Here is a 26,379-nt window from a genome sequence, read left to right on the forward strand (position 1 = left end):
CGTAGGGCTGCTGCATGGCTCACACACAGCGGCTGCATTCACCCCAGAGGGAGTTGCATTTCTGTGATCTTCAAAGTGTGACCACCCCAGCCTTCTTTTGGGCAGTTTCGACAATCTCCATGTCGGGCTAGGGGGCATGACCTGCCCCAGGCATCGCGGCTCATGGGACAGGGTGGGGGGGCGGGTGCCCTGAGCTGGGGGAGCCATGGACAGAGATTCCAACTGTGTGGGTAGTAAAGGGGCCGGAGACCTCCCCAGTCCATTATCAGCACTGGGGTGGGGGCGCCCCTTGGGCCAACCGAGCACTAGGCCGGAGCCAGACGGGCGTCTCCCTCTGCCCCAGGAGTAAGGGTCGCAGCTGGAGTCTCATGTGGAGAGTCCTACCAGGCCCCCCGGACCAGCAACGATCCCACAGCACCGGGGGGGCACCTGGGAGAAGCACGGAAGGGCTTGTTTGAAAATGTAAGCCGTGGGCGCCGGAGGCTGGCAGCCTGGACTGAACGGCACCGAACGAGGTGACAGGTCGGGTGGGGCTGGGCCGTGACGGTGCAGGAAAGTCGCTCGTGTCTGACGTGGCAGAGCAGGGGAGCCGGCAGCGGGAGGCGAAGCGAGGGGTGACCCGGTCCAAGCAGCAGGCTGGGAGAAGGAGCTCTGCAGCAGCATTGCCGGGCAGGGCCGGGCTGCGTTTGTCCAGGCCAGAGAGCCGGAGGTTGCACTAATCGAGACGTGAGCTGGTGAGAGCCTGGGGGAGCGTTTTAGCTGCGTGGACGGAGGGGAGAGGCCGGATCCCAGAGATGCTCCACAGAAAGAACTGGCAAGACTCAGACACAGCCTGGCTGTGAGGCCTCGAGACACCCTGGTTCCAGGCTGGCGTGACGGGCAGGACGGTGGGGTAGAAGGGAGGCTGTGGGGAGGACAGGCGATGAAGAGCTCTGTCTGAGCCCTGCTGAGGGGAGTGATGGCTGGACATCCACAAGGAAAGAGAGATGGGCTGAGACAGAAGCTGGCAGGTCTGGGGCAGAGGCAGCTCTGCGAGTCCCAGCACAGAGCTGGATGGTGTGAGTGTGAGTAGGAGCCGGGAGAGACGGGGACCAAGGACGGAGCCCTGTGGGCTGCAGGGGGGTGAGGAGGAGCCTCCGACGGACACGCTGAAGGAGCGTCAGAGAGGCAGGAGAACCAGGAGAGGACGAAGTTGTGGAAGCCAAGGGGGGAACCGACTTCCAGGAGACGAGCGTGGTCGATGCTGCGCCAGGTGACTGAAGCTCGAACGTCAGTTCCGAGCTTTGGCCAGGACGAAGTCACTAGAGAGAAGCCAGCCTGGGGCCGATCAGGGAGGGAGGCCTAGAGAAAAAAGCACGCCCACTGCACCGGCCCCTCTCCCAAAGGGGCCAGCCTGGCCAGCAGCAGGGGAGGTCTCTCGCCAGCAATTGGCCACTACACGGTGCCCCACCTGGCAGGCTCTGAGCCCTAGAGACAGGAGAGGCCAGAGCACCCCTGGGCTGAGCTGCAGACAGACCCCAGAGGGCACCCATCTTGCACCCCTGCCTGGTGTCAGACAAGAGCCCGCACTGGAGACAGGGAAACCAGGGTGCAGAGCCGCCCTGGGACAGCTCACAGGCCCCATCCCCACACCTGGAAATCCACCCCACTCTCTGCATTGCTGTCTTACCCCTTCCTTGCCAGAGTTTACTCACCTCCAGCTGGGACCACCTTCTGGGGCAGCTCCGGCAGAGCCCATGAGCTGAGCCGGGAAGACTGGGCTTGGGCCCCGAGCCCTCCAGACTGGAGCGTGCTGGGGGGCTCTGCCTTTCCTGCAGGGAGGAAGCAGAGTTCCGGGGGTGTGCTTAGCTTTCCCAGCCTGCACGGCTGCTCTGCATCTGCCCCCGTTTCGCTGTCAGGCTGAGCCCGATGTGCGGCCCCTGCCGCCCAGTCACCACAATGCCTGTCACTAGCTTCTTGACGCAGGCTAGCCGTCTGTCCCGGCGTCCCCAGGTGATGCTCTGGAACTGCTCCCTACGAAGCCAGGCAGGACTCTGGGGAAGTCTCCTCTCTGGGAGCAGCCTGTCTGCAGGACACACAGCTCACCCGGCTTCCACCTTCCTGGGTCTGTCCTCGGAGCATTCAGCCTCCTCTGCCCCTCCGTGCACTTCCCCACAGCGAGTCTGCCCAGGCGGGGTCCTGGGGAAGCCAGAGGGTCCTGCCCCCAACTCCGCAGCCAGGACTCTCAGCCAGCCAGGAAAACAGGTTTATTAGACGACAGGAACGTGAGCTAACACAGAGCTTGTAGGTACAGAGAACAGGACCCCTCAGCCGGGTCCATTTCGGGGGGCAGTGAGCCAGACAATCCCATCTTCCCTTCACTCCTTGTCCCCAGCCAGCCCCAAACTGAAACTCTCCCCAGCCCCCCCTCCTCTGGGCTTTGTCCCTTTCCCAGGCCAGGAGGTCACCTGATTCCTTTGTTCTCCAACCCTTTAGCTCTCACCTTGCAGGGGGGAAGAGCCCAGGCCATCAGCTGCCAGGAGACAGCATGTTGGCCATTTATGTACCCTGGCCCTTTGCTCTGCAACAATTACACCCCCTTATCTCACCACCTAGAGACTTAAGAAATGCCTATGGGAAACTGAGGCACCCCTACAGTATTCAGAGGAAACATTAAGAACCATGCCACTTCATCACACTGTCTATTTCCAAGCACTTGTTCAGCTCGTCATGGATTTACGTTTTCCCAGTTAAGCAAGGGAAGTGGGGTTCAGACGGGGGGTCAGGGGAAGTCAGATAATAGTTATGTCCTGGCAGCAGACATGGCGACTGTCAGCCTCACATGCAAACCACACCCAGCCGTCAGCGAGCTCTCCGGCAGCCCTGCTCCTCTACCTCGCTGGGCCTGGTGCCGGTGGGGGTGCGCCCAGTGAAGTCTGGGATTATCGACGTTTACCAGTAAAAATCTGGTCCTTGCAAGCCAGGTCCGGCCCAGGAGCTCTGGGCACCCCCCATCCCTAGCGATATCCCAGCATCCCACGAGCCCTCACGGCTGCCCCAAGCTCTCTGTACAGGCCCCAGGCCCGGTAAAAGGGCTCTCCCTTTCGGGAGGCCACGCACAGGTTAACCCCAGCCTGGGAACTCACTAAGCGGCCTGGCCTTCAGGCAGAGTCACTCTGCAGACGGGAGCCAGGGCCCTGCAGCACGCGCAGAGACACGGCCCCGCAGCGGGGAGTCTACTGCCCCAGCCTCCAGTGCCTGGCTGGAGCCCAAGGGACGGGCTGGCTCCCAGCCACTGCAGAGAGGGGGTCCAGTGTTGTCTCTGGCCTTTTCCTCTGGAGATGCCGGTCACAGCAAGACTTGAACCCCAAGTCAGCAAGGCGGGGTCCTCCCCTGCTGTCTGCACCCTCCTCCCCGCACGACCCCCAGCAGTGGGGCAGGTCCGTGGGGAGGTGCACACTTGGAGCCCTGGCAGACTCCCCGTAGGGAGCCTGGCCCACTGCTCCGGCTTCTCCTCCCTTCCCAGGGTCAGCGGTGGATTCCTGTATGGGCCAACGGTGCCCGTGTCCAGGGGGCCCTGCCAATTAGGGGGCCCCCAGAAAAATGGACACGCCTACACCCCGACTGCCCGGTGCTCCTGCCGTGGAACAGGGGAAACCCCTGCACCGTGACCCCATTTCCCTGGCAGGTGCGCGGGGGGGACTGAAGGCCAAAGGGGTGGGGAGGGGCCCCCACTTGCTCTGGCCCCTAATCCACCTCTGCCTGGGGTGGACCCCAGGGGTTGGCTTTGACCTGCTCAGCTCCTGCCTCTCCTTCCCCTCCAGCTGAGGAGCCTTCACTGCGGGCCCAGCACACCCCCAGGCAGGCTGGGAAGGCCCCTCTGCTGCCCCAGGGGTGGTGGGTGTGTGCGAGGGGGAGTTACACTGGCACATTTTAACTGCTCCGTGGCTGCTCAGGACCCTGCAACCAGGACACAGCCCCCCGCCATGAGCCACCTGGTGGCAGCAGTGAGGTGGAGAGCACCCACCCTCCTGGAGCGAGGCAGGGCCTGGGGCTCACCAGAGCTCTGCAAGCTCCCTGAGGATGCGACCGAGTCCTGGCGCCCAGCTGAGGCTCTGATCCCTGCCGCAGGGACCCCGTGTCCCTGGCACACCGTGGCGTGCGCACCGTGCTGGCGTGTGCTGCAAGTCTGGTGCACAGAAGGAAGTAGCGGGTTGGCCTCCGAGGTCTGTTCCTTTAACAGGTGTTCCTGGCCCGTGTCCCCAGGACAAGAGGGGGCTCCAGGCCGGCAGGCGTCTAGCCAGCTGATGGAGACATAAAGGCCAAGCTCTGCATCGAGGGAGGAACTTAAAGGGGCCAGCGTGCACTGAGCAGGAGCCGTGGCCTCTGCGCAGCCCTTGCGAGTGGCTGGCTCCTCGAGGGTTAACGCTTCCCCTCTGCCCCATTAGCAGCAGCAGGACTGATCTGGTCACACTGCAGGGAGCAGGGGGAGCCTCAGCGGGGTCGGTTCCCCAGCAATCAGAGCCCCTCTCCCCGAGAGCTCCCAGCCCATCCCCCCCCATCACACTTGGGGGGAACCCCCTTCCCTTCACGAGCCCCCACAGGCTGCTGTATGGCACCACCCCCACCCAGCCGCCACCTCCGGCGGGGAGGCTACGTTTGGACCCCCGCGAGGGCTCCCCGAGGACGGACGGGGCCTCACATCGGACACGGGGGTATCGGGATGTGCCAGATTCCCCAGGGGAGAGAGGCAGAGTGCGTTCGCACGCACACGCACACACGGTTCTGCGCGCACACGTGTCCGTCTCCACGGTGCAGACCCACACGTGTGCACGCGCTCCAAGCAGAGTCGAGGCCGGGAGTCAACGCGTGAAATCCACAGACCGGCTGGGCCGAGCACCCAGCCCGTGCTCTCAGGGTTAACGCTCCCCAGCCCCAGCCGGAGGCAGCTCAGGTAGGCGTGAATGTGCGGGGATCCAGTTCTGCCTGCGCGGAGCAGGAGGAGGGGCCTGGCTGACCACTGGCTGGTGCTATAAAGCTCCCGGCTCCTGCCACACTCAGCGCCTTCAGCTGCACATGTGTGCAGAAAGGAAACGCCAGCTGTTACCGTGAGGGGACTTAACCCCTTCTGGGCCGCCGAGGCTGGAGGAGCGGAGGGGAAGGAATCCCGTTGCTGCGAAGCCGGATCTTGCTCTGAAAGCCAGCGGAGGCGCTCCAGACTTTGGGGGCAGGTGGCGGCTCGCCGGCTTCGGGGCTCCAGAGCTTTCAGCGACGGAGGCAGCATGAGCGAGTGGAGCTGAGCTGTTCTGGGACCGGAGGAACTCTGGGGAGCCCGTTCCCGGCGGAGCTGCCTCGCCGTTGCCCTTGCCAGGTGCGCCCCGAGATGTCCTTTGCCATGCTGCGCTCGGCCCCCAGCCGGTACCTCTACCCCGAGATCAGCATGCTCTCCGAGGACGAGGAGAACGGGAGCGAGAGCTCCGGCTCCGAGGAGAAGCCCTACCACCTGGACGCCGGCACCTACGGCCTCAAAGGCGGGAAGCGCCGGAGCGGCAAGAAACCCAACCGGATCAACCGGGAGCCCCGGCAGCGCCACACGGCCAACGCGCGGGAGCGCGACCGCACCAACAGTGTCAACACCGCCTTCACCGCCCTACGGACGCTCATCCCCACCGAGCCGGCCGACAGGAAGCTCTCCAAGATCGAGACGCTGCGGCTGGCCTCCAGCTACATCTCCCACCTGGGCAACGTGCTGCTGCTCGGGGAGGCCTGCGGGGACGGGCAGCCCTGCCACACCACCCCAGGCTTCTACCACCACAGCAGCAGCAGCAGCCCCCCGCTGCGGGAGAGCGAGAACTCGCAGCCCAAACAGATCTGCACTTTCTGCCTCAGCAACCAGAGGAAGCTGGTAAGTGGCTGCTCGGCCTTTCTTTCTGCGCCTTCGGGCGGCGCGCCGGGGTCCTCAGCCAGGCAGGGCGGGGGAGCAGTGAGAACCCAACACGGAGCGGACCCTGCCCCTCCGCCCGCCCCGGGGACGCTCGGCGCCTCCGGCTAGAACTAGCTCAGCGCCGTTGCCATCGATGGGCGCTCGCGAGCGTGGGGGAGACGGCAGGGCCAGAGCGGGAACGTAGCCAGCAGGAGGAAATCCCTGTGACGCTGGGAACTGCCCTGACTCTAGCTGGGGAGATCTTGCAAACCAGACCCCTCGGGCAAGGCAGGAAGAGACACAGCCAATCCCGCTGCCTCCCCCGGCATACCTAGCTTCTCTCCAAAGCCCCCGCTGGCGGCTGCTAACTCCTGCCCTTACTAGCTGGGGGGAGCTAGGGGGTGGAGGCGGGAGCGAGAGGGGGAGACTATCTGGGGGCTAGAGATTAATTTTTAGGAGCTCACAGACTCAGGGGACGGCTGAGGATAAAGAGCTTAAATCCAGAGAGTGTCTGCAGAGGGAGGTCTCCTCATTAGCACTGCACAGGCAGACGCCAGGAGGCGAACTCGCCCGGTCTCCGCTATGGACCATCTCTAGGGCTTTAAGCATTTCAGCCACAGGCTCCCTTCTGCCCCACCCGCTCGAGGGAGCCGAGGGCCCCTGCTAGCCAGCTCCAGCCCCTGGAGAGCTCAGTGCATGCCTGCCGAGCGTGGTGTTTTGGGGAGCTGGACAGACACCTGATTGGGGGGGGGGGGGGGGGAGAGAGAGAAGCACTTGGAACGGCTCATACCAAGCCAATGCCCCCAGAATGCTCCTGAGAAGCCCCACTCTGGCGCGCCCCTCTTGGCTGCTCAGGGACCCATGTCCCTGCAGAAAGAGCAGCCATGCCAACCGGCCTGGGCCACGCTGCTCCCTGGCACGCAGAGCAGGGCCTGGCTAAGTCAGCTCCAGTGTGTGGGTGCGGTTCTCCTCTGGTCTCCCAGGTCAGGTCTCAGCTGTGGCGGGTATGCAGCTCCCCAGGCAGGGCAGAACACTTGAGGGAACGTGGCCTCTGCCTGGTACCTGCCCTCTGGCAGTGATTTCACATGCCCGGCACTCACCTGCTGCCCCCGGAGTCGGGCTGCTAGCTGCTGGCTGGGATGCACAGCGTGGCTCCGCAGCCCAGGGTCAAGGGCAGGATGGCGAGGCCTCTGCTCCTCCGGAGAAGGGGGAAGGCGGAGATGAGAAGGTCCCAGACTCGCTGGACTAGGCACACACGCCCACAACAGCTGCTCGGCTGGGACTCCCCGAGGAGCCGGAGCGGCCCCGCAACCGAGCCCACCAGCTTGCAGGGAGACGTGGTGTGGGGCCAGCTGCCCCCCAGCTCTCCCAGCAGAAGTGGGCGCTCCCCCGCTCCCCCCTAGCATAGCAGAGAGAGAGGCAGGAGCAACAGCACAGACCTGAAGAACAGCTCTGAAACCCTGGGCAGGGCTTTGCCACACACAATGGGAGCATCAAGGGGCCCCGCTGTCAGGCCAGTGTGCAGGTGAGAGCCCTGGGGCTGGGGCACACCCCAGTCAGAGGGGCAGGGAGGGGAGCGGATCTGCAGAGGACGCAGTCATGTCCAGCCCCCAGGGAGAGGTTTTTTTAAAAGGATCCTGCCCAGGTTGCCCCAAGGTGCTCGAGCCCTGGAAGGGAGCAGGTGGGAAGTTCTCGCTCCTCGTCATTAACATAAGTCCAGGACTTGCCTGCCAGGGTGGCCTGGGGCCCCAGGGGAGCGAGTGATGGGCTGAGAAAGTCAGCCTGGAGTCGGGCAGGAGAAGGGGCAGTCCCAGCACCCGGGTCACCCCAGGGAGCCTGCAGCGGGGGCGGGCGGCTACAGAGCAGCCTAGCTCAGGGGCTGGAGGCTGCAGCATGGCAGGTCAAGAGTGAAACCCGAGGGGCAAACAGGCAGGAAACCCCAGGCAGATCTGTCCTGCTCGGCAACCGGGGGGGTTTGAAACCCCCCCACCAAGCTGATACACTCCAGAGGGGCTTCGGGGGCGGCTCCCTACCCAATCTGACCAGGGCAGGGGGCCCATACGGAGCCTCTGGGGACCCGGAAAACGGTGGCGACAGGGAAGGGAGATTCATGAGCAACTGGGGGGGCCTTGGAGAGAGCCCACAAATATCCCTCCCGTTACCATAAACGAGTGGGGGGTGGACAAGACAGCAAGGGACCACTTCCACTCAGTCCTCAGAGAGAGGCCCCCCCCAGCAGTGACTCAGGTCACAGAGACGGACTCTCAGCAGCACAGTACAGGTATAAAGCACCATGCTTTGAGGGTAATCAGTCCACCCCCCGCTGCCCACCTCAAGCGCCCTGCGGCCACGGATCTCAGAGCACCGCCACACACTTCCAGCCTCCTAGCCCAGCCCCCGAGGCAGGTCGGCAAGATCCCATTGTAGAGTGGGAAGCCTGGTACCCAGCAGAGCCGCGACGGACCCTCCTTCTAATGACTAGCCCTGTGCTTTGCGTACCACCGTCCGTCCTCATGCAGCGCTAAGTTCCCCCTCTTGCTGGCACTACCCCGTCACCTCGATTCCTATAAACCACGGCCCATTAGAGCCGCCCGCCTTGGGGCAAACCCCACGCTGGGCATGCCTAGCCACCCCATGCCCAGAGGCACGGAAAGGCACAGCTATGCCCGAGCCCTGATCGGAGAGCGGCAGCCTCGTTTGACCTTTAGCTTTTCGAGACAGTTCTCTAAGATTTGGCCATTGGCTGGATTCTCACGTAGGCCGGAGAAAGGTGTGTTTGCCATAGCAGGGTAGCTATCCCGCTGCTGGACGCGAGGGGAACCCTGGTGAGGGCAAAGTGCTGATCTTGCCTGGTCTCCACGGCAAATTTTACCACAGGAGAACTCTCTGGGCTTGTTATCTTGCTCTAAAAATTCCCCACCGCTTTCAGCAGCAAAGACCAAGTCTTCAGTCACAGGGTTTTCAGCACATAGCAAGGAAGTGAAATTAATCTTCTCAGCAGTTGTAAAGACAGCATCCTGGGGACCTGCCTGCCTGCTTGACACTAAGTGGAAGGGACCTCTCTTGGCCGCTGAGTGCTAGAAAGATGACGCTATCCACATTCTGGAGAAATCAGCTCCCTATAAACCCACTTTCCATGCACTCTAAAAACCAGAGCCGCTGCCCGGGCACATGCCAGGGATCAGACACGGGCAGGAAGAGCTCAGAGATTCTGACGTAGAAAACGTTTCTCACTCACATGAGTTCCTCTCATTGCAGAGCCTACTGGGAGGGCAATTTGCCCATGTGCCCGTGTACACAGACCTTTACATTTATTTTATTGGTACATGCCAAGTACAAAATCCCCCCTGTAAACGGCTACACGCAGAGCTGCCACTGGCGGCTCTGTGAGGCAGGCGGGGAGGCAGTGAGCCCACCAGGACAGGAGCTGCGGGAGCTGGATGCAAGGCGCAGGGAGGGCCCGGGCCCTGGCTAGCTATGCCCTCACTCCTCCAAGCACCCTCACCCCAAACGAAAAGGGAGCAGCTTGGCACGTAGGGCTGGGGCTGCAGGAAACCAGCAGGCTTGGCTCCAGGCTGGGGCGGGGGAGGAGAGCGCGGCACACGGAGCAGAGACCCTGGCTAGCTGGCAGGAGTCACTCAGTGAAGCCTGGGAGGAGCTCAGGCAGGGTAACCCACGCCGGTCTAGGGTCCCAAACAGCTGCAAATACCCCCCGGGGGCTGGGACTTGGCACAAACCAGCTGACGCTCCTGCCGCGTCTCCACCACAGGCGTGATGAACGGCGCGACCGACAAAGGGGTGACGTGGCTTCCCACGGGGGCGCTGAGACTCTCACTTCAGCACCCAGGGCAGGAGACGTTCCCGTACGGCAAAGATCCTCCGTTAACCCCCACCCCCAAAAGGCCAGGCCCCGCTCAGCTACACCGCCTCACGCAGGGCTGGGCGACCCAGGCCACTCTCTAAACAGATCTAGCTGCAGGGGCAGGACAGGGCCGTACGCTGCACTGGGACTGAGCCTCCAATGTGCAGGAGGCCAGGGCCGAAGCGGGAGGCGTGCTGGCTCTTTCCCTGTGCTTCCCCGACCTGCCCACCCCAACACATGGCTGCAGCTCCCACTTCTTTAACGGGGCAGGGGTCTGGGAAGGAGGGTCTGGCTTTGCGACCTGCTCACGGCTTGTGCCAGATTGCCCCCCCTTTGCTGCCTGGCGCACACGCAGAGCTAAGGGAATGCGCAGAGCAGGAGGGAGCGATGGGAAAACATGAAGCATGGCATTCCTACTTGTCTGGGTCTTGTGCGCACAGCACGAGGAGAGGAAAACCAGGGCTCAGCTCTTGGTAAAGAGCGCACCTCCTTCCCACCTCCACACACGCGCTGCGCCTGCTCTGGGGGCTGCAGCCCCCATCACACAACAAGTACGGGTCACTAAATGAAATTAACCGGCAGCAGGTTTAAAACAAACAAAAGGAAGTATTTCTTCACACAATGGACAGTCAACCTGTGGAACTCCTTGCCTGAGGATGTTGTGAAGCCAAAACTATAACTGGGTTCAATAAAGAACTAGATAAGTTCCTGGAGGATAGGTCCATCAATGGCTAGTAGCCAGGATGGGCAGGGATGGTGTGCCCAGCCTCTGTTTGCCAGAAGCGAGGAATGGGCAACAGGATGGATCACTTGATGATTCCCTGTTCTGTTCATTCTCTCTGGGGCACCCGGCATTGGCCACTGTCAGAAGACAGGACACTGCGCTAGATGGACCTTTGGTCTGACCCAGTGTGGCTGTTCTTATGTTCTTACAGCCCCCTGCTCTCCCAGGGAGCCGCGCTACCACGGCGTCGGGGACATGGGAATTCCTAGGGCCCTGGGTCACTGCACTGTGGTACACGAGCAAACCCCGAAGAGCTGAAGGGAAATGGCTCTGAGCACCCAAGGACAAGCAGGGGAAGCAGTGTTACAGGTTCCTTGGCTGGTTTATTAGGGACTTAGAAAGGGACGCTGCCAACGCTCCGTCCTCAGGCCCCGGCGGAGTGACGGCAGAGCTGGTTGGCGTGTCCCCACCAAACCTTGGGACCCTCTGTGCTGCTCGGAGCTGAGCCAGTGACAGGCCATTTCCCTTTGCTTCTGGCCAGCGCTGCACCGTTGGGCTGCAGCCACCCAGGGCGGGGGCAGGACGATTCCTGCTGGGCCTGATTTGCGGGCAGATTTGACCTGTACAGAACCGCAGCTCCCTGCCGGGCCCCTGGCTGAAGGCGCCTGCCTGGCTCTGCCACCAGCTCAGGAAAGAAGCTGCTCCTGGGAAGGCCCCATGCCTCAGGCCCAGCAAGATCCCAGCCACACGCCAGCATGGCTGAGAGCGCCGGCAGGGACAGGTCCTGGGGCAGGCAAGCCGCAGGCTCTCCTCGGAGCCAGTCAATGCAGCACCGCAGCCTCTGCGGTCCGGTGGAGAGTCACCATCTGCTCTGGAAAGATGGAGCAGGGGGCGCATGCAGAGTTTACAGCCAGGAAAGCAAGGTCTCGGGGCACCACTCCAGGGAGCATGGAGATCCTGGGAACTGAGCAGCCTCTAAAGGCCGCTGGGGAGCAGGAAAGGCCGGGAGCAAGAATAAGGCCTGGAAAACCCACTTCAGGGGGTGAAGAGGCACTCTGCGCCCCCGCTCCCTGCAACCTTCCCCACTGGCTGGAAAACAACCTCCACCCTGGGAACCTAGCCTGAGAGAGGCCTGGCCCCTGGGGCAACTGGGGAAACCACTCTGCCATCTGCTTCCACGCCTGCTAGAGCATCAGAGCCAGGCGTCCCGCTCTGCCAGGCCCCTCTGCCCTCCCGAGGTGGGAAAGCATGGCTCACTGGGGGCTGCTCCGCCGGCAGGGCTCTATGCCAGTGGGCCATGTACTCACAAGCGAGGCCCCCTTACTCCGGAACAAGCACGTCCACACAGGGAGTTACTCGCGAAAAGCAGTTTCTGATTGGCTCTGTGTTTAGCTAAGCCCTTGGGAGGGACATGGGAAGACCGAAGAGACACCCCTCCCACCCCCGATGCACCATGGATCCCAAGTCAGTCCAGAGGTGCGACTGGATGGGCCATATCTGACCGAACAGACAGGTGGGGGCTCAGCTGACGGCTCTGGAAACCATTAGGAATGGCATGCAGGTCGGCGCTGTTTCCACACTGCCCAGGGCGGGCACCACGCCCCCCGTTCACAGCAGGGGGGCTCCTAGCCAGGCTCAGGGGGACGGGCCTCAGGAGCAGCTGGCATGGGCAGCTGCTTGTGGGTTCTAGCCGTGCGGGGCTCCATGATGCTGATTTGCCACTGAGGGCGGGTGGGGCTGGGCGAGCCCGGTCAGATGCTAGGTGTGGGATGCAGATTCACTGTGTGTAAGCCCAGACCCCGCAACGTGACCAGAAAGTGCACAGGCCCTGGCGAGTGGAGAAGGGGCCAGAGACGGGTCACATCCAAGCCTTCCCATGGCCAGTCCTCACACCACAGCTGGTACAGAATCATAGACTATCCGGGTTGGAAGGGACCTCAGGAGGTCATCTAGTCCAACCCCCTGCTCAAAGCAGGACCAATCCCCCACTAAATCAGGAAACAGGCTATCACTTAGCTCCCAGCCCATCAGTCCCCTGCCCAGTGGGGCGCCCCGGACAGTTCAGGGCAGGGCAAAGGGCTGGGATGTGGAAGACCAGCGGAGCTGCCATGGGCCCTGCATCTGTCAGGGTAACTGGACAGCGACAGCCGCTATTAGGAACTGATGGGCCGGGATGCAGAGAGAGGCCAGCTCTGCCTAGCACCCCGGCACCGAGACCAGCAGAGCCCGTCACAAAGCACCCGTCGCGGGTACGCAGCCATTACATCGCCATCCCCTCAGACGAGAGGGGCGTCGGCCCGGCACCGCAAGAGAAACAAGAGACAGCACAAAGGGGTTCTGTATCTGCAGCTCGGCTGGCCCAGAAAGCTCCACCCCAGAGCTGCTGGGTCTCTAGGAGCGGCTGCATGGGGCCACAGCTTGGCAGGAGGTTAAGTGGCACAGAAAGCTGAGGAACCAGCCTCACCCCCTGAAGAGCTAGGGGCACAAACGAGAGGAGTTTCTGAGCAAAGGTGGGGCGCTTTGTTCTGACCCAGCTTCCCCGTGCAGGGCCATCGGGCGAGTTGGGGCAGAAGGAGGAAGAGACCAGGAAGGGGACAGCCGGACAGGACTGAGGTGACTGGCAGAGCCGGCATGGACCTTACCCCCCTGCCACTCTGTGTCAGCGGCACCCCTCCAAAGAGGGGTAGACAAACTGGAGGAGGGAAATGATTAACCCTGGAACTGCCCCAGCCTGGGGTGCCCAGAACAGACCTAGTCAGCCGGGCATTGGCCTCCCCGCTGGTACCTGTGGCCCGGAGACTCCTGGAGGAGGGAGGCCCCTTCCTCAGGGCACCTGCGCCTTGAGCCAGAGCTGCAGGACGACCTGGGCGGCCCGAAGAGCAGATGCCCTGGAACCTACAACCTGTGATGGGCCCAGAGAGCTTGGCAGCCCCTCGGAAGGCACTGGGGTGGGTAGGGGGCACAGAGCCCTGCACATTACCGGTGACAACACCCCACGCCCTTGCAATGCCAGAGAACCCCTGCCTCATCCCAGCCGGACGGTGCTGGAGAGACCCTGGCTAGGAACGCGCTGGCTCCAGGCTGAATGACCCTTTCAGCAGCCAGAGCTGGTTACCGCCCCCTATCTGTGGTGGGGGCACCCCTGAGCGCCAGCTCAGCGGCCAGTGGGTATTTTACCCGCCTCCCCCAACTCCAGAGTCAGAGGCGGGAAGGCTGACAATTCCCCAGGACAGGGCTGGGACCTGTCCATCCAGAACAGCTTCGGCACCCTCCCCATCACGGCACGGTGTAGGTGGATTCACAGCCAACAGACCTGGGGAGACTCGGAAGGGTTTGGGGGTAACCAGCGTGAAGGAGAACTCACAGGTGCCGTGCTGAGAAGTGATTTGCTGTTATTCTCTGGGTAACACAAACACAGGCCATGGCCCCCGCAGCCCCGTAAGGGAAACCCACACTCTGCGAAGCTGGCATCGGAGCTCTCCCCGAGCAGAGCTGGGACCTGGCAGACACTCCCCAGCAGGCATTAAATCACTTGCTGAGCCCTGGCACCTGATGATGACCCAGCTGCTGGGGGTGGGGAGTGAATCCAAATAGCTGGTTAGCCCACAGTGTCCTGAGAGAGCCGTGGGGAGCTGTGGGCTGGGACAGTGCTGGGCTTGTGTGGCCAATGGCCCAGCAGCTGGGCTACGGATGACTGCAGAGGCCTCCTGCAGGTGGAACATTAAGGACACGAGCATGCGGCCCGGACTCGCCAATGCCCAGCGGGGTAGCCGGAGCCCTGAGTCAGCCGGCGCCCCTTCCTGGTGCATGGCGGCCGGATGCCTTTTCCTCCCCCCCAGGATCTGCAAGATGGGCCAGCTCCTCAAGCCTGTAATTTACTGTTCCTGCTGCACTTAATGGCAGCGGAAAGGCAAGGTGATAGGGGAGGAAATATGAGGCGGGATTTTCCGAATCCCCATTTCCTCTCCAGACAGCACAAGAACTCCTGGGGCCTGAACATCTGGGAAATTTAATTTGACCATTTTGGAGCTGAACGCCCCCCTTCCTCCTCCCCCATCCCCTGGCGGAACAGAGGCTGCATGTGCAGTACCCGGGGTGCCTCGGCGGTGCAGCAAACCCTGCCGAAAGCTGGAGGACACGGGAGAATCCCGCAGCTGGCAGAGCCAAGATGCAGAACTGCCACCTGACTCCCCACCCCCGGGGCACGGCCCTTGGCGGGTGAGACGCACCCAAGGTGCACACGCTCCCCGCAGCGAAGCGCAGCGGTAGAGTAGAGCGAGCACTCGCTGAGCCGCCTGCCCTGGCCAGTGGTTCGCTCGCTCTCGATTACTCGCTGGCCACCCCCAGGGAAGGGAAGGAGGGGCTGCGCCTGGGCCGGTTTTGTGACTGAGTGCAAGGTGCTTTACAGACAAATCAAGGGCCAGAGCTGTGCCCTACGGAGCACAGCGTCAGGGCCTGACCCAGCTGCCCCACGTGCCCCAGCAGAGATCAATGGGCACCAGAATGCAGGGAAGGATGCCGGGGGGGGGGGGGGGGGGTGTCTGGGTCCCGAGAGGGGCTCTGTCAGCCCCACAGTTTGCTGTAGGGTTGGCGGAGTAACCACACTGCGTTTGCTCTTGGACTTGGGGGAGCGCTCAGGAGGGGAGGTGGGCAGCAGGGCAGCCAAAGACAGGGACATGATGCAGAGACACGGGGCAGGGAGGTGAGTCCGGGCATCGTGGGCAGAGCGAGACCAGACAGGGGAACAGGGCGAATTGGGCTGTCAGAGCACTTCCTACAAGCCGGGAAGCAGATGGTCTGTGTAGCCAGGTGATGCCTTTAAATGTCCAACATGGCAACCAGGGCAAACACAATGGGAGCCATTCCACGGCTTCTCTAGGGAGAGCAGACCCCCCGGGGGCGAAGGCAGCCGATGCCTGCTGGAAGAGGGGTGCTGGCCAGGCTCCTAGACCAGGTGTGTTTTTCTAACTCGGCCTCTCCCCCCACCCCTTTGCAGAGTAAAGACCGAGACAGGAAGACGGCGATTCGGAGCTAGACAGATTTGGAAAGGAGGAGCGGAAGGAGGAGGGATGGAAAAGCCACACACACCAAACAAAGACACAGACATTCCTGCCTTCCCCCTGCTGCCACGGAGAGCTGCACCCGGGGGAACGCGCCGACCCCGGACACACCGAACATCTTCCTGGCCAGGCTGTGGTGGCAGATGGCAGACAGGGACCTGGGAGCTCCAGGAGGCTCCACAGATGGCAGGACTTCGAAGGACCATGCCCGGCGGCACCGGGACACGGCTGCGACAGCGAAGACAATGCCTGCTCCAGCCCAGTGAACCAGAGGGGTTGGAAAAGCTGATCTATAGACTCCCTGGACGGGACCCCTGCCCTGATGTTGGGGAATGACCCAGGACCGCTCCTGCGGAGGGAGTGAGGACACTGCCCTTCACCGGGTTTTGTTGAGCAGCACTAGAAAAAACTATGTACAAAATACCCCGCTCCTCCACCCTGCCCCGTACCCTGAGTCCCAGGTGCTGCGCTTGATCAATACATGCTGGTGGTTCATGTCATTGATACAATAATATAAAGCCGGAGTAATTTGTATAATTAAAACAAATATGGTTGAGAGATGAGGCACAAGCTCCCTTCCTTCCAAGCCCTGTCCGGCGCCACACAATAAACCTCTAGCTTCCCTGCGCCAGCGTCTGCTCGCAGCCTTCCCCCAATCCCCGGGCTCACAGAGCTCTACGGCCCCAGCCAGCCCCAGGCTCCGGCCACAGAGGCATTGCTGCTCTAGGGAAGCAAGTAGCCACAGTACAGGACCGGAAGCCAGCAGGGCCTTCAGTGCAGACCCGTGGTGTGGCCCAGGGCGAGTTGTTTGGTCCCCATATGGCCCAGTTAAATGCAGCTGGAGACCAAGGTAAAAAGCAGGGACTCAGTGAAAACCAGATGCTGCAGCTGAGCTGAGTTTCCTGGGGAAATAAATTACACACGTAGGCTGCGGCAGGATCAGTTCAAAGCGCCAGGCAGAGCAAAAGCTGCAGCGGGAGACTGTGCTCTAAGCCTCTTCGGCAGCAGGTGAGGGGCTCTGGGTTTTCTGCTGGTTTGCAAAGCTACCCCTGGCCCCCCTTGGCTCTGAGAGGCTGGAGGGAAGCACCCCTGGAGCCAGGGGGCCGCAGAAAGTGCTGGGCTCCCACTCACGTCACCAGCAGAACCGCAAAGCCAACAGCACCGGGGTGTATCTGAATCCCGGGGGCTAATCCATGCGTAGTCAGCCGGAATGTGCTTTACCCAGAGCACTCATGGCCCCCACCTTTCATAGAATCATAGAATATCAGGGTTGGAAGGGACCCCAGAAGGTCATCTAGTCCAACCCCCTGCTCGAAGCAGGACCAATTCCCAGTTAAATCAGCCTTTCTCTGCAAGGCTCCAGGTTGGCAAAGACGGAGCCTCTCGTGGGAGCCATTCAAAGCACAAGTGACCCCGCTGCCCGGAGCCAGGCTCTGCCGGGGGCGACTGGCCAGGAGGAGGAGGAGGAGGACAGGCGGGTGGGCGTAGGAAGGAAAGCGAGAGGCCGGAAATGAGAAGGTGAGGCCACAGGGGAGCAGCAGCACACAACATGGGGGGTGGTCGTGGGGGAGGACAGGAGCTGGGCTGGGCCAGGGCACCCAGTACCCACCCCAGGCAGGAAAGCATTCCCTGCCCCGAGAGGGGATGGGGCTGAAGGTCTTGGCGCCAAAGCCCTGGCCTCACCCCAGAGGTGCATGGCTAAAGCTGGCAGGTCTGCTTCTCTGCTAGCTAGTCCGGGCCCTGGCTTGCAGCCAGGGAAAGAGAGAGGGACACTGTGCTGGGACTGCCATCCCTACCCAAGCATAACCTCGGTGCCAGCCTGTCATGGTGCGCCCCGCTCGCTGCCAGCGCGCAACACAGACAAGTCCAGGCCGCGAGCCTCCGCAGCACAGACCTCCCGCTAGCTCACAGGGTCTGTACGTCAGAATGGAAAGGGGGAGAAGGGGCGTCTAACGAGACTCCAGCCCGGGCTGTGACATACCCAGGAGGAGCCTGGTGATTCCCACCCCTGGTCCCATTCTGGCACAGGGCAGAAGAGACGAGGCCCGCAAATATAAAGGAAGCAACCACCACAGCTATTCACCCACCCAGCAGGGCTCCCGCTCCCCAGGGCTGCTCTCCGAGAGCCGACGCGCTCCAGGGCGACTGCCAAGGAAACAGACACCCTGTGAGCTCGGGACAGTCCCATGTGGGGGCGAGGAGCCAGGGAGAGCATCGGAGGGGAAAAACCCACGCCACGGCAAGTGAGAGTGGGAGGTAAACACATTCGCCGGCCAGGAACGCTCAGCGCTGGGACGCAGGCGGGCCAGGCAGGGGAGGACATTTTGCTGGCTTCCCTCTCCCAGTAAATCAGTGCAGAGGAAGATGGGATTTGGGATGTCTGCTCCTGGCAAGCCAGGGCCAGAGAGCAGGGTGGGCTCACCTGGCACGGCCTTTCCCTGGCACAGGAGGCCGTCGCAGGCTGAGCCGGGCTCTGGCCTTGCAGCCGCAAAGACAGGCTGGTCCTTGGGAGGGGGGAAGCGCATTCTCCCTGCCAGTCTGCGGGGCCGCTAGCTACAAAGCCAGCGCAGACAAGCCGGCCGAGCTGAGCGGGGACGTGACACTGGCCCACTCCCCCAGCAGTCACGCAGCAGGCAGAGCCAGTCCTGTTTCAGGCCTAACGTGTCCGAGGACTGGGGGGTGCCTGAGCCTGACCCGTCGAACGTGCCCAGCCCTTCCAGGGACCGGGGCTGGGGGGTTCAGGTCGGCATTGGGAACCGCTCAGCTTTACAGGGCTGGAGTCTGTTATTCTGTGCGTTCCTGTTCACGGTGGCAGGGCTGGAGAGAGGGGTTAGGAACGACTCTCGGCCTCCAGCGCGGAGCCTGGCAGAGGCGGCTGCAGGCAGCTCACGCTATCGTTAAAAACAAGTGGGGAGGGGGAGACTCTTTCAGGGCAGCGTTTTTAGATCCTTCAGATGAAGTCCTCACGCTCAGCGCGTAAAGGGCATTTCCCCATGCCAGCAGACGGTACTGGCTGACTCCCTGCACCCGCCAGGGTCAAGGGATGCCGTTTGACAGACGGGACAGAGCCTTGGCCAAGGCCACACAGCCAGGATTAGAACCTGGGCCCACAGACACAGCAGAGTGCCTAGACCGTGCTGCTGCGAGAACACACTAGTTACGGCTGGAAGGGGATTTCTAATGCATCCTCCCCCGTTCACAAGCTCCCAAAAGCATTCCGTGGGGGGTGCAAGGTCACGGGCCCAAACAGCGAGGAGTGCGCGGAAGACACGATCAAACGTGTGGGGCTTCCCCTCGCGCGTGTGCCCCTCTCCTGCCCCCAGAGGTCCCACTAGCCACTTCCACAAGAATGTGCCAAGAACTTCAAGCCAGGTGAACGTCACAGGTGCGAACCTGGGGGCAGGTTTGGCCCTCCAACGAGGAAGCAGATGCAGCAGTGAGGAAGTCATTGGGGTCATTCTCCTGCTGCAGAGAGAATTGGGGGGTCCGAGTGGCGTGGGGGTTGGGCCCAGCGCTGAGACGACAGCGGGGATCTCAGCTGCACTCAGAGCTGGCTCCCACACCACCGCCAGGGGCCCATACAGGCAGCAGCTGCAGTGTGTCCAGCCGTTTGATCCACCAGCCGTTTGATCCAACGCAGGCCTGTTCTGCGCCTGCGTTTTGCTGCCACTCTGCCCCGCCCCCCACGGCGCAACGCAAAGGCGGGCGGGCGGCTGGCACGGTGCTGGGACCAGCGGGGGGGGGGGGGGATTCAGCACAGGGTGTTTGGGAGGGAAATGTTTGCAGACACACCCAGAGGATAGGGCTTCCCCCTCCGGCTGACCACACGTGAGATCCGTCAGGGGCCGAGCCTGCCCGTGGCCCCGCGCTAGACACTGGGCAGATGTTAGTGAACACGTTGCCTTTCGGTCCCACCTGGTAGCTCCTGGATGACAGACAGATCGACCCGCCATGCAGAAGGGCTGAGCGCGCCCGCATAACTTAGCCACCCTTCCTGGTGCACTGCCCGCCACTCCCAGCCCAGCAGAGGCCAGTGCCCAAGGACATGCTCCCAGATTTAGCAGGCCAGAAGAGTATTTCCTGCCCTAGAGGTCATTTCCGATCCCCTGCCAGAACCAGACAGACAAGTGGACATCCGTGCAGAGCTGAGAAGCAATTGTCCTCAGCTGCAGGGCAGGTCTGCACCAGGCCAGCCCCTGGCTTCCATCCCATATTTGCTTGGTGATGGCGCAGGTAGGTCCAGGACTCTCCTATCCACAGCTCAGGCGGACAGAGGAATAAACAGCAGCTCAAACTGGGTGACTGGTCCCCCCTTTCGCCCAGCAAGTTCTTCCTCCTGCTCTGAAAAGGAACCTGCTGCAAGATCGGAGGGGGCTGCTGGCAGCCCGAGGGGCAAGGCAGTCCCTGGAGCCAAGCTCCCGAGGCGACAGGCCGTTGAACCCGTCCCTCAGCTTAGGGTTATCCTTGGGTGCACGGATGGTTGCTGCGTTTTGGCCTGACGGCGGGATGGCGAGTGCTCGTTCCTAGACCCTGGCGAAAGCCGCTCCGCAGCTACGGACTGGCTCCCTGCAGCCACTTGGCAGCGGCACCCATGGTCCTGGGGTTCCTGGTCCCAGAGGGAGACTCACTAAGCTGCTGGATTCCCCTCGTTTCCTCTGGAGTTTGTTCCATAGGTGCGCTCCCCTGGGGGACACTTTGTCCCAAGCACTCCCCGAGGAGCGCAGCTACCTCAGCTGGTCACAGATCAACGTTCAGCTTCAAAGCAGCTGGGGTCTGAGCCATTAACTAGGGGGATGATTAAGACCAAAGCCTCAGACTGGGATCAGAAGCCGACCGGGGCCAAGTGAGGCGCTGGATTATGTGCCTGATGTGCTCATGGCAGCTGGGACGGTGGACAAGGCAGGCAGCCTCATTCTGTACCAGCCACAGCCTCTGCCTGACCCTCCCATTCAGCTTCAGCGACAGGCCGGTTCTTCAAGGCATTTCTCCGTGCAGAGCAGCATGGCTCCGGCCTTGGCTGGGCTCTGCTGGAGCCAGCTGCTCCTCCTCTGGGAGCAGATTTCTCGCAGGCAAGCCGGCACTGTGGGCGTGGCTGCATCAACGAGAACAAGATCGATAACTGAGCGCCCCTGGCATGCTGCGGACAGCTGACCCCGCCTCCCACATGGGCTCATGTCGACCCTGACGAGACACGGGGATGGCACGAATCCCAGTCGGGGCCTGGACAGGAGGCGCAGTTACCGACCACCACTCCCCGAGTTATGCTGGAGAGGAACCACTGGAGCAAGTGCTGTGCCGGGCCAGCGACTGCTGCCGTTAAGTGCCCACTGCTCTGTAAAGGCAGAGTCAGGGTTGTGCTGCGGGGCGGGTGGCACTCCTGTCACTCATTTCCTGGTGTGCACTAGCTCCCCCCAACCCCCCAGGACACAGGATGCCCCTGTAGGGGGAAGGAGCCAAATCTCTGCCCCTACGTTCTGCTTGGTCAGCACTGCCGGGCTCCCAGAGAACAGAGATTCTAGGAGGACAAGCCCTCGTTTACTGAAGGATCTTTGGAAACTCAGCTTCCTGTCACCGGAGGAAGGGTGGCCCAATGGTCCAAGCACTAGCCAAGGACCATGGGAAACCTGGGTTCAAGCCCCTGCTCCGCTATAGCCATCCTGTGTGACCTTGGGTCAGTCACTTAACCTCCCTGTGCCTCAGTTCCCCATCCGTGCAGTGCGGGTGGCAGCACAGCCCTGCATCCCAGGGATGTGGGGAGCCGCTCAGATACCGCCATGGGCCCATTGCCGTAGTATCTCAGAGACAGACAGCTCCAGTCACTGAACTGGGTTTTCAAAATCTGGGTCTAGGGATGTGCTGGCCTCTCAGCAGCCGTGCCAGAAACCACTCCCCGCCCCCTCCCAACCCTCACTGCTCCAACACCCCCTCACTGTGTCGACCCTCCCCATAGCCCCCAGCTGTGCCCCCCAAATCTGAAAGTGTTGTATGTTAGGGGACTGCACATCAGGAGCCTCTTGAACAAATGACCCAGCGATTTGCTTTCCTCTGATCACACTCAGTCCCATTGCTTAGGAAAGGGGTGAAGACCGAGTCATGATCCCATTACCCTAACGGCTAACCTAAAAGGCCCTTCGCCATCTCTGGTGTAATGAATATTGGTTTCCTTGACAACACTTCTGAAGGCAAACTGGAGTGTGGATTGTAGATCACTTTAAAATTCCACTCAAACCAGATGATGGTTTCAGGGCAGAAGTTCCAGAAGGCGCCCCTGCCACTTGCAGGCCATACACAACACAGTCGCTGAAAGCTGCTCAAACTCACAGTGCAGGGTGCAGCTCAGGTTCAAGGACCTCCGCATGTCACCTTGAGCCACCCAGTTACCATGATAATGGACTGTCTGCAAAACCTTTTGCCTCAGCCGAGCCCCAGTCCTGCTGTACACACACATTTCACTCCTTTGGCCAGGTCAGGTTAGCTCAGGCCAATTTGGAATTACAAACTTTACCATGAATAACTTTTTCAATGCCGCCTGCCCAAAGAGGCACTGGGGGCCAAGCACTGCCTGACAGAAGTCCTAAGGGACGGAGATCGGTTTGGGGAGGATTACAGCCACAGTTGGAGCTCCAGGTGCATGCAACGAAAGGGAGAGATCATTAGAAACATTCTGTGATGTTCTAAACAGCTGATTCCTCTTGGACAGCTGTAGCCTGGGAACCCCTTGGTCAAACGCCCCCAGTTTCAGCCCACTAGCTTGACCTTACATCTCCATGAAGTGCAGGAGGTTTTACAAGATAATCCAAGCAAGCACGTGGATCTTACAGCACATAGAAAATCAACCTTCAAACAGACAACACTCCTCAACCCTGCCACGCTGCCCAGCATCCTGTAGGCAGGGTAGCAGTGCCCTAGTCTGGAGCCCGAGGGCAGGACCTAATCTCACAGCATGGAAGTGCAGCTCCAGGTAACCCATGGCAGAGAGGTGGAAAGACGGTGGGGTGAGGGGACTGATTCATATTGAACCAAAACCAAACTTTTTAGCTCTAAGCTGTCTTCCTCTCCTCCCTCTCCCCCTTTAGCACAGGCCTTGGAAACTCTTTGGGGCAGGGACCGTGGCATGCGCGCGCGCTCTGCCTACCACGCAGTGGGCACTACTGGCACATAATAAATGAGCAGTCTCACTTCATGATGCTCCGTCTGGAGCCGAGTGCTGCAGATTCTGAAGGGCAGCTGCATTTGGCCTAATGTCACCAGTTAGCCAGCCCTGCTTTTTGAGGGTCCAATCCTGCAAGGGGCTCAGCGCCTCCCTGGACCAAGGCCTTGGCACCGGCAAGGGAAAGCAAATCCCCAGAGTGTCCGGGCAGCTAGGTGGGCATTAGTTCAGCGTGACACAGCCAGGACAAGAGGGCAGCCTTCCGCGAGTCAAGGGCTGTAGCCTCGGTTCCTCGGCCTGGCCTCCTCTGGCTCCTTGGTGCCATGCTCTGCACTGATGAGCAGCAGCCGCGGCGGTAACCATCCACAGCTCCGATCTGGTGTGAATTAGGGACACCCGAGCCGAAGCCGTCGCCGATTCTGCTGCCTGAGGTTTCCGCCTGTGTCTCACCCCCCACACACATGCGCTGACCCCCTCTGCTCCCCAGCGTGGCTGGGACGTCTTAGGAGCAATCTTGAAACCAACAGCAGAGACAGCGGGCCTGCCGCCAGCCATGCAGCTTTATGGCACTTTCATACTTGTTAGCCAGACGATCGCCCAGGGATCATTCTCCTGCCAGCGGCCGCTCCGAGCAGCCACTGCTCGGCTCCGCTCGCTGCTCCGCTCCCCCCAGCCCTCCTTGATCTTTGTCCCCCCCAGCCTCCCAATCACAGCCTGGAATCCGGCCCCACTGCCACACAGGGCGGATGGTAACTAAACATTCACCGCCAGCGGGCTGGGGGCCTGGACGCGGGGAAAGGGGCACACCCAGCACTCTCTTGACCCCCCCCCAGAGCCCCCCCTTAAAGCCAGCTGCGTTTAAAGCGGAAAGTCCTGGGGCTGCTGGAGGCGTTGGATCAAATCTGCTCCCAATCACTTCCATGCACGCCCCCCTCCCCTGCCCCGCCAGCTGCCTTCCCTGCCACAGGGCACAACACAGGTGACAATTACAGGTTAGCCACTAAAGCCTTGGAAAGGTCTCCGAGAAGAAAGGGAAAAGCCTCTTTCAAGGCACCTTTCTGGCGGCTGCCGACATGCTGCCCTCGGGGCCCTGCAGCCCTGCGTGCTAGGCACGGTTGCGACCGGATGGAGGGGCCGCAGAACCCCTCCCTGCCCACACCCCAGCCCATCTCCCACCTCCTCAACCGACTCCCACGGGTCCGATCAGGGCGTCCCTCTCGGCTCTTCCACACCCTCATCTTAGAGCCGATCGGCAACGAGCACCCGGCACGTGCAACCCCAGGGGCTCCAAGTGGGGGACTGCCCCAGGGCTGGGTTCAGGGGGGACAAGGAGAACTGATCAGACGGTGAGCGGCTTTCAAGGGACACTCCAAGAGAAAGCTGGTCACAGCAGGGAAGGGCTGCACAGGAGTCCAGACCTTGCTCCCTGCCCCGGGTGCGCCCCACACAAACACCCGGGAAATCGGCCGGGCTCTGCCACTGCCCGTCCGAGCCCGGCCAAAGACGCAAAGCAAACGGTGAAAAGGCGGACTGAAATATTCGTTCTCATTTCCCCGAGCTCCAGTAACCTTCAGCACGACAAAGAGCAGAGGAAAAACAACGAGGAGTCCGGGTGGCACCTTAGACACTAACACAATTATTTGGGCATAAGCTTTTGGGGGCTAAAACCCACTTCATCGGAGGCATCGAGTGAAAATTACAGGAAGCAGCTATAAATATACAGCACATGAAAAGATGGGAGTTGCCTTACCAAGTGGGGGGTCAGTGCTAACGAGGCCAATTCAGTTAGGGTGGATGTGGCCCATTCTCAACAGTTGACAAGAAGGTGTGAGTATCAACAGAGGGAAAATTATTTTTTGTAGTGACCCAGCCACTCCCTGTCTTTATTCAGGTCTAATTTGATGGTGTCAAGTTTGCAAATTAATTCCAGTTCCCCAGTTTCTCATTGAAGTCTGTTTCTGAAGTTTTTTTTGTTGAAGAATGGCCACTTTGAAGTCTGTTATTGAGTGTCCAGGGAGATTGAAGTGTTCTCCTACTGTCTCCCTCAGACAGAGACAAACGCCTACAAGATCTCTATCAAGCGTCCTTACAACTACAGTACCCACCTGGGGAAGTGAAGAAATAGATGGACAGAGCCAGAAGGGTACCCAGAAGTCACCTACTACAGGACAGGCCGAACAAAGAAAGTAACAGAACGCCACTAGCCGTCACCTTCAGCCCCCAACTAAAACCTCTCCAGCGCATCATCAAGGATCTACAACCTATCCTGAAGGACGACCCATCACTCTCACAGATCTTGGGAGACAGGCCAGTCCTTGCTTACAGACAGCCCCCCACCCTGAAGCAAATACTCACCAGCAACCACACACCACACAACAAAAACACCAACCCAGGAACCAATCCCTGCAAGAAACCCCAGTGCCAACTCTGTCCGCATATCTATTCAAGGGACACCATCATAGGACCCAACCACATGAGCCATGTCATCAGGGGCTTGTTCACCTGCACATCTACCAATGTGATATATGCCATCATGTGCCAGCAATGCCCCTCTGCCATGTGCACTGGCCAAACCGGACAGTCTCTATGCAAAAGAATAAATGGACACAAATCAGACGTCAAGAATTATAACGTTAAAAACCAGTCGCAGAACACTCCAGTCTCCCTAAATGTTCAATAACAGACTTCAAAGTGGCCATTCTTCAACAAAAAAAACTTCAGAAACAGACTTCAATGAGAAACTGGAGAACTGGAATTAATTTGCAAACTTGACACCATCAGATTAGGCCTGAATAAAGAGAGGGAGTGGCTGGGTCACTACAAAAAATAATTTTCCCTCTGTTGATACTCACACCTTCTTGTCAACTGTTGAGAATGGGCCACATCCACCCTAACTGAATTGGCCTAGTAAGTACAGACCCCCCACTTGGTAAGTGTCACAGAGTCCTCGGGCGATGATCTGGAACTGCTCCCTATGAAGCCAGGCAGGACTCTGGGGAAGTCTCCTGTCTGGGAGCAGCCTGTCTGCAGGACACACAGCTCTCCCAGCTTCCACCTTCCTGGGTCTGACCTCGGAGCATTCAGCCTCCTCTGCCCCTCCGTGCGCTTCCCACAGCGAGTCCACCCGGTGGGATCCTGGGGCAGCCAGAGGGTCCTGCCCCCCAACTCCGCAGTCAGATGTGACTCTCAGCCAGCCAGTAAAACAGAGGTTTATTAGACAACAGGAACATGGTCTAACACAGAGCTTGTAGGTGCAGAGAATGGGACCCCTCAGCTGGGTCCATTTTGGGGGGCAGTGAGCCAGACAACCACGTCTGCACTTCACTCCATGTCCCCAGCCAGCCCCAAACTGAAACTCTCTCCAGCCCCTCCTCCCCTGGGCTTTGTCCCTTTCCCGGGCCAGGAGGGCACCTGATTCCTTTCTTCTCCAACCCTTTAGCTCTCACCTTGCAGGGGGGAAGGGCCCAGGCCATCAGTTGCCAGGAAACAGGGTGTTGGCCATTCTCTGTGTCCAGACCCTTGCACACACCTGCCCTCCAGGGCTCTGCAACGACCATGAACCCCTATCCCACCACCTAGATACTTAAGAACTGCATAGGGGAAACTGAGGCACCCCCACACTATTCAGAGGAAACATTAAGAACAGTCCCGCTTCGTCACATCTCTCCCCCCTTCGAGACT

At 60.8% G+C, this 26,379-nt stretch overlaps 2 protein-coding genes across 4 annotated transcripts in view; one reads left to right on the forward strand and one right to left on the reverse strand.

Moving 5' to 3' along the window:
* The window catches only part of BOP1 (BOP1 ribosomal biogenesis factor), a 109,265-nt gene that overhangs the window by 23,770 nt on the left and 59,116 nt on the right, over positions 1 to 26,379 (reverse strand). The gene's annotated exons all lie outside the window — the stretch shown is intronic.
* Positions 5,098 to 16,066, forward strand: SCX (scleraxis bHLH transcription factor). Its single transcript, XM_074942912.1, has 2 exons — positions 5,098 to 5,884; positions 15,485 to 16,066. The coding sequence occupies exons 1-2, from the start codon at positions 5,363 to 5,365 to the stop codon at positions 15,521 to 15,523; spliced, it is 561 nt and encodes a 186-aa protein (XP_074799013.1). The 5' UTR covers positions 5,098 to 5,362; the 3' UTR covers positions 15,524 to 16,066.

This window comes from Natator depressus, chromosome 2, assembly GCF_965152275.1.
Source record: "Natator depressus isolate rNatDep1 chromosome 2, rNatDep2.hap1, whole genome shotgun sequence".
Lineage (NCBI taxonomy): Eukaryota > Metazoa > Chordata > Testudines > Cheloniidae > Natator > Natator depressus.

Excerpts from the sequence above, each read along its gene's own strand:
- SCX (XM_074942912.1), top strand. The coding sequence starts at position 5,363 with ATGTCCTTTGCCATGCTGCGCTCGGCCCCCAGCCGGTACCTCTACCCC. Across the intron at positions 5,885-15,484 it reads TCAGCAACCAGAGGAAGCTG|AGTAAAGACCGAGACAGGAA; the intron begins GTAAGTGGCTGC and ends ACCCCTTTGCAG.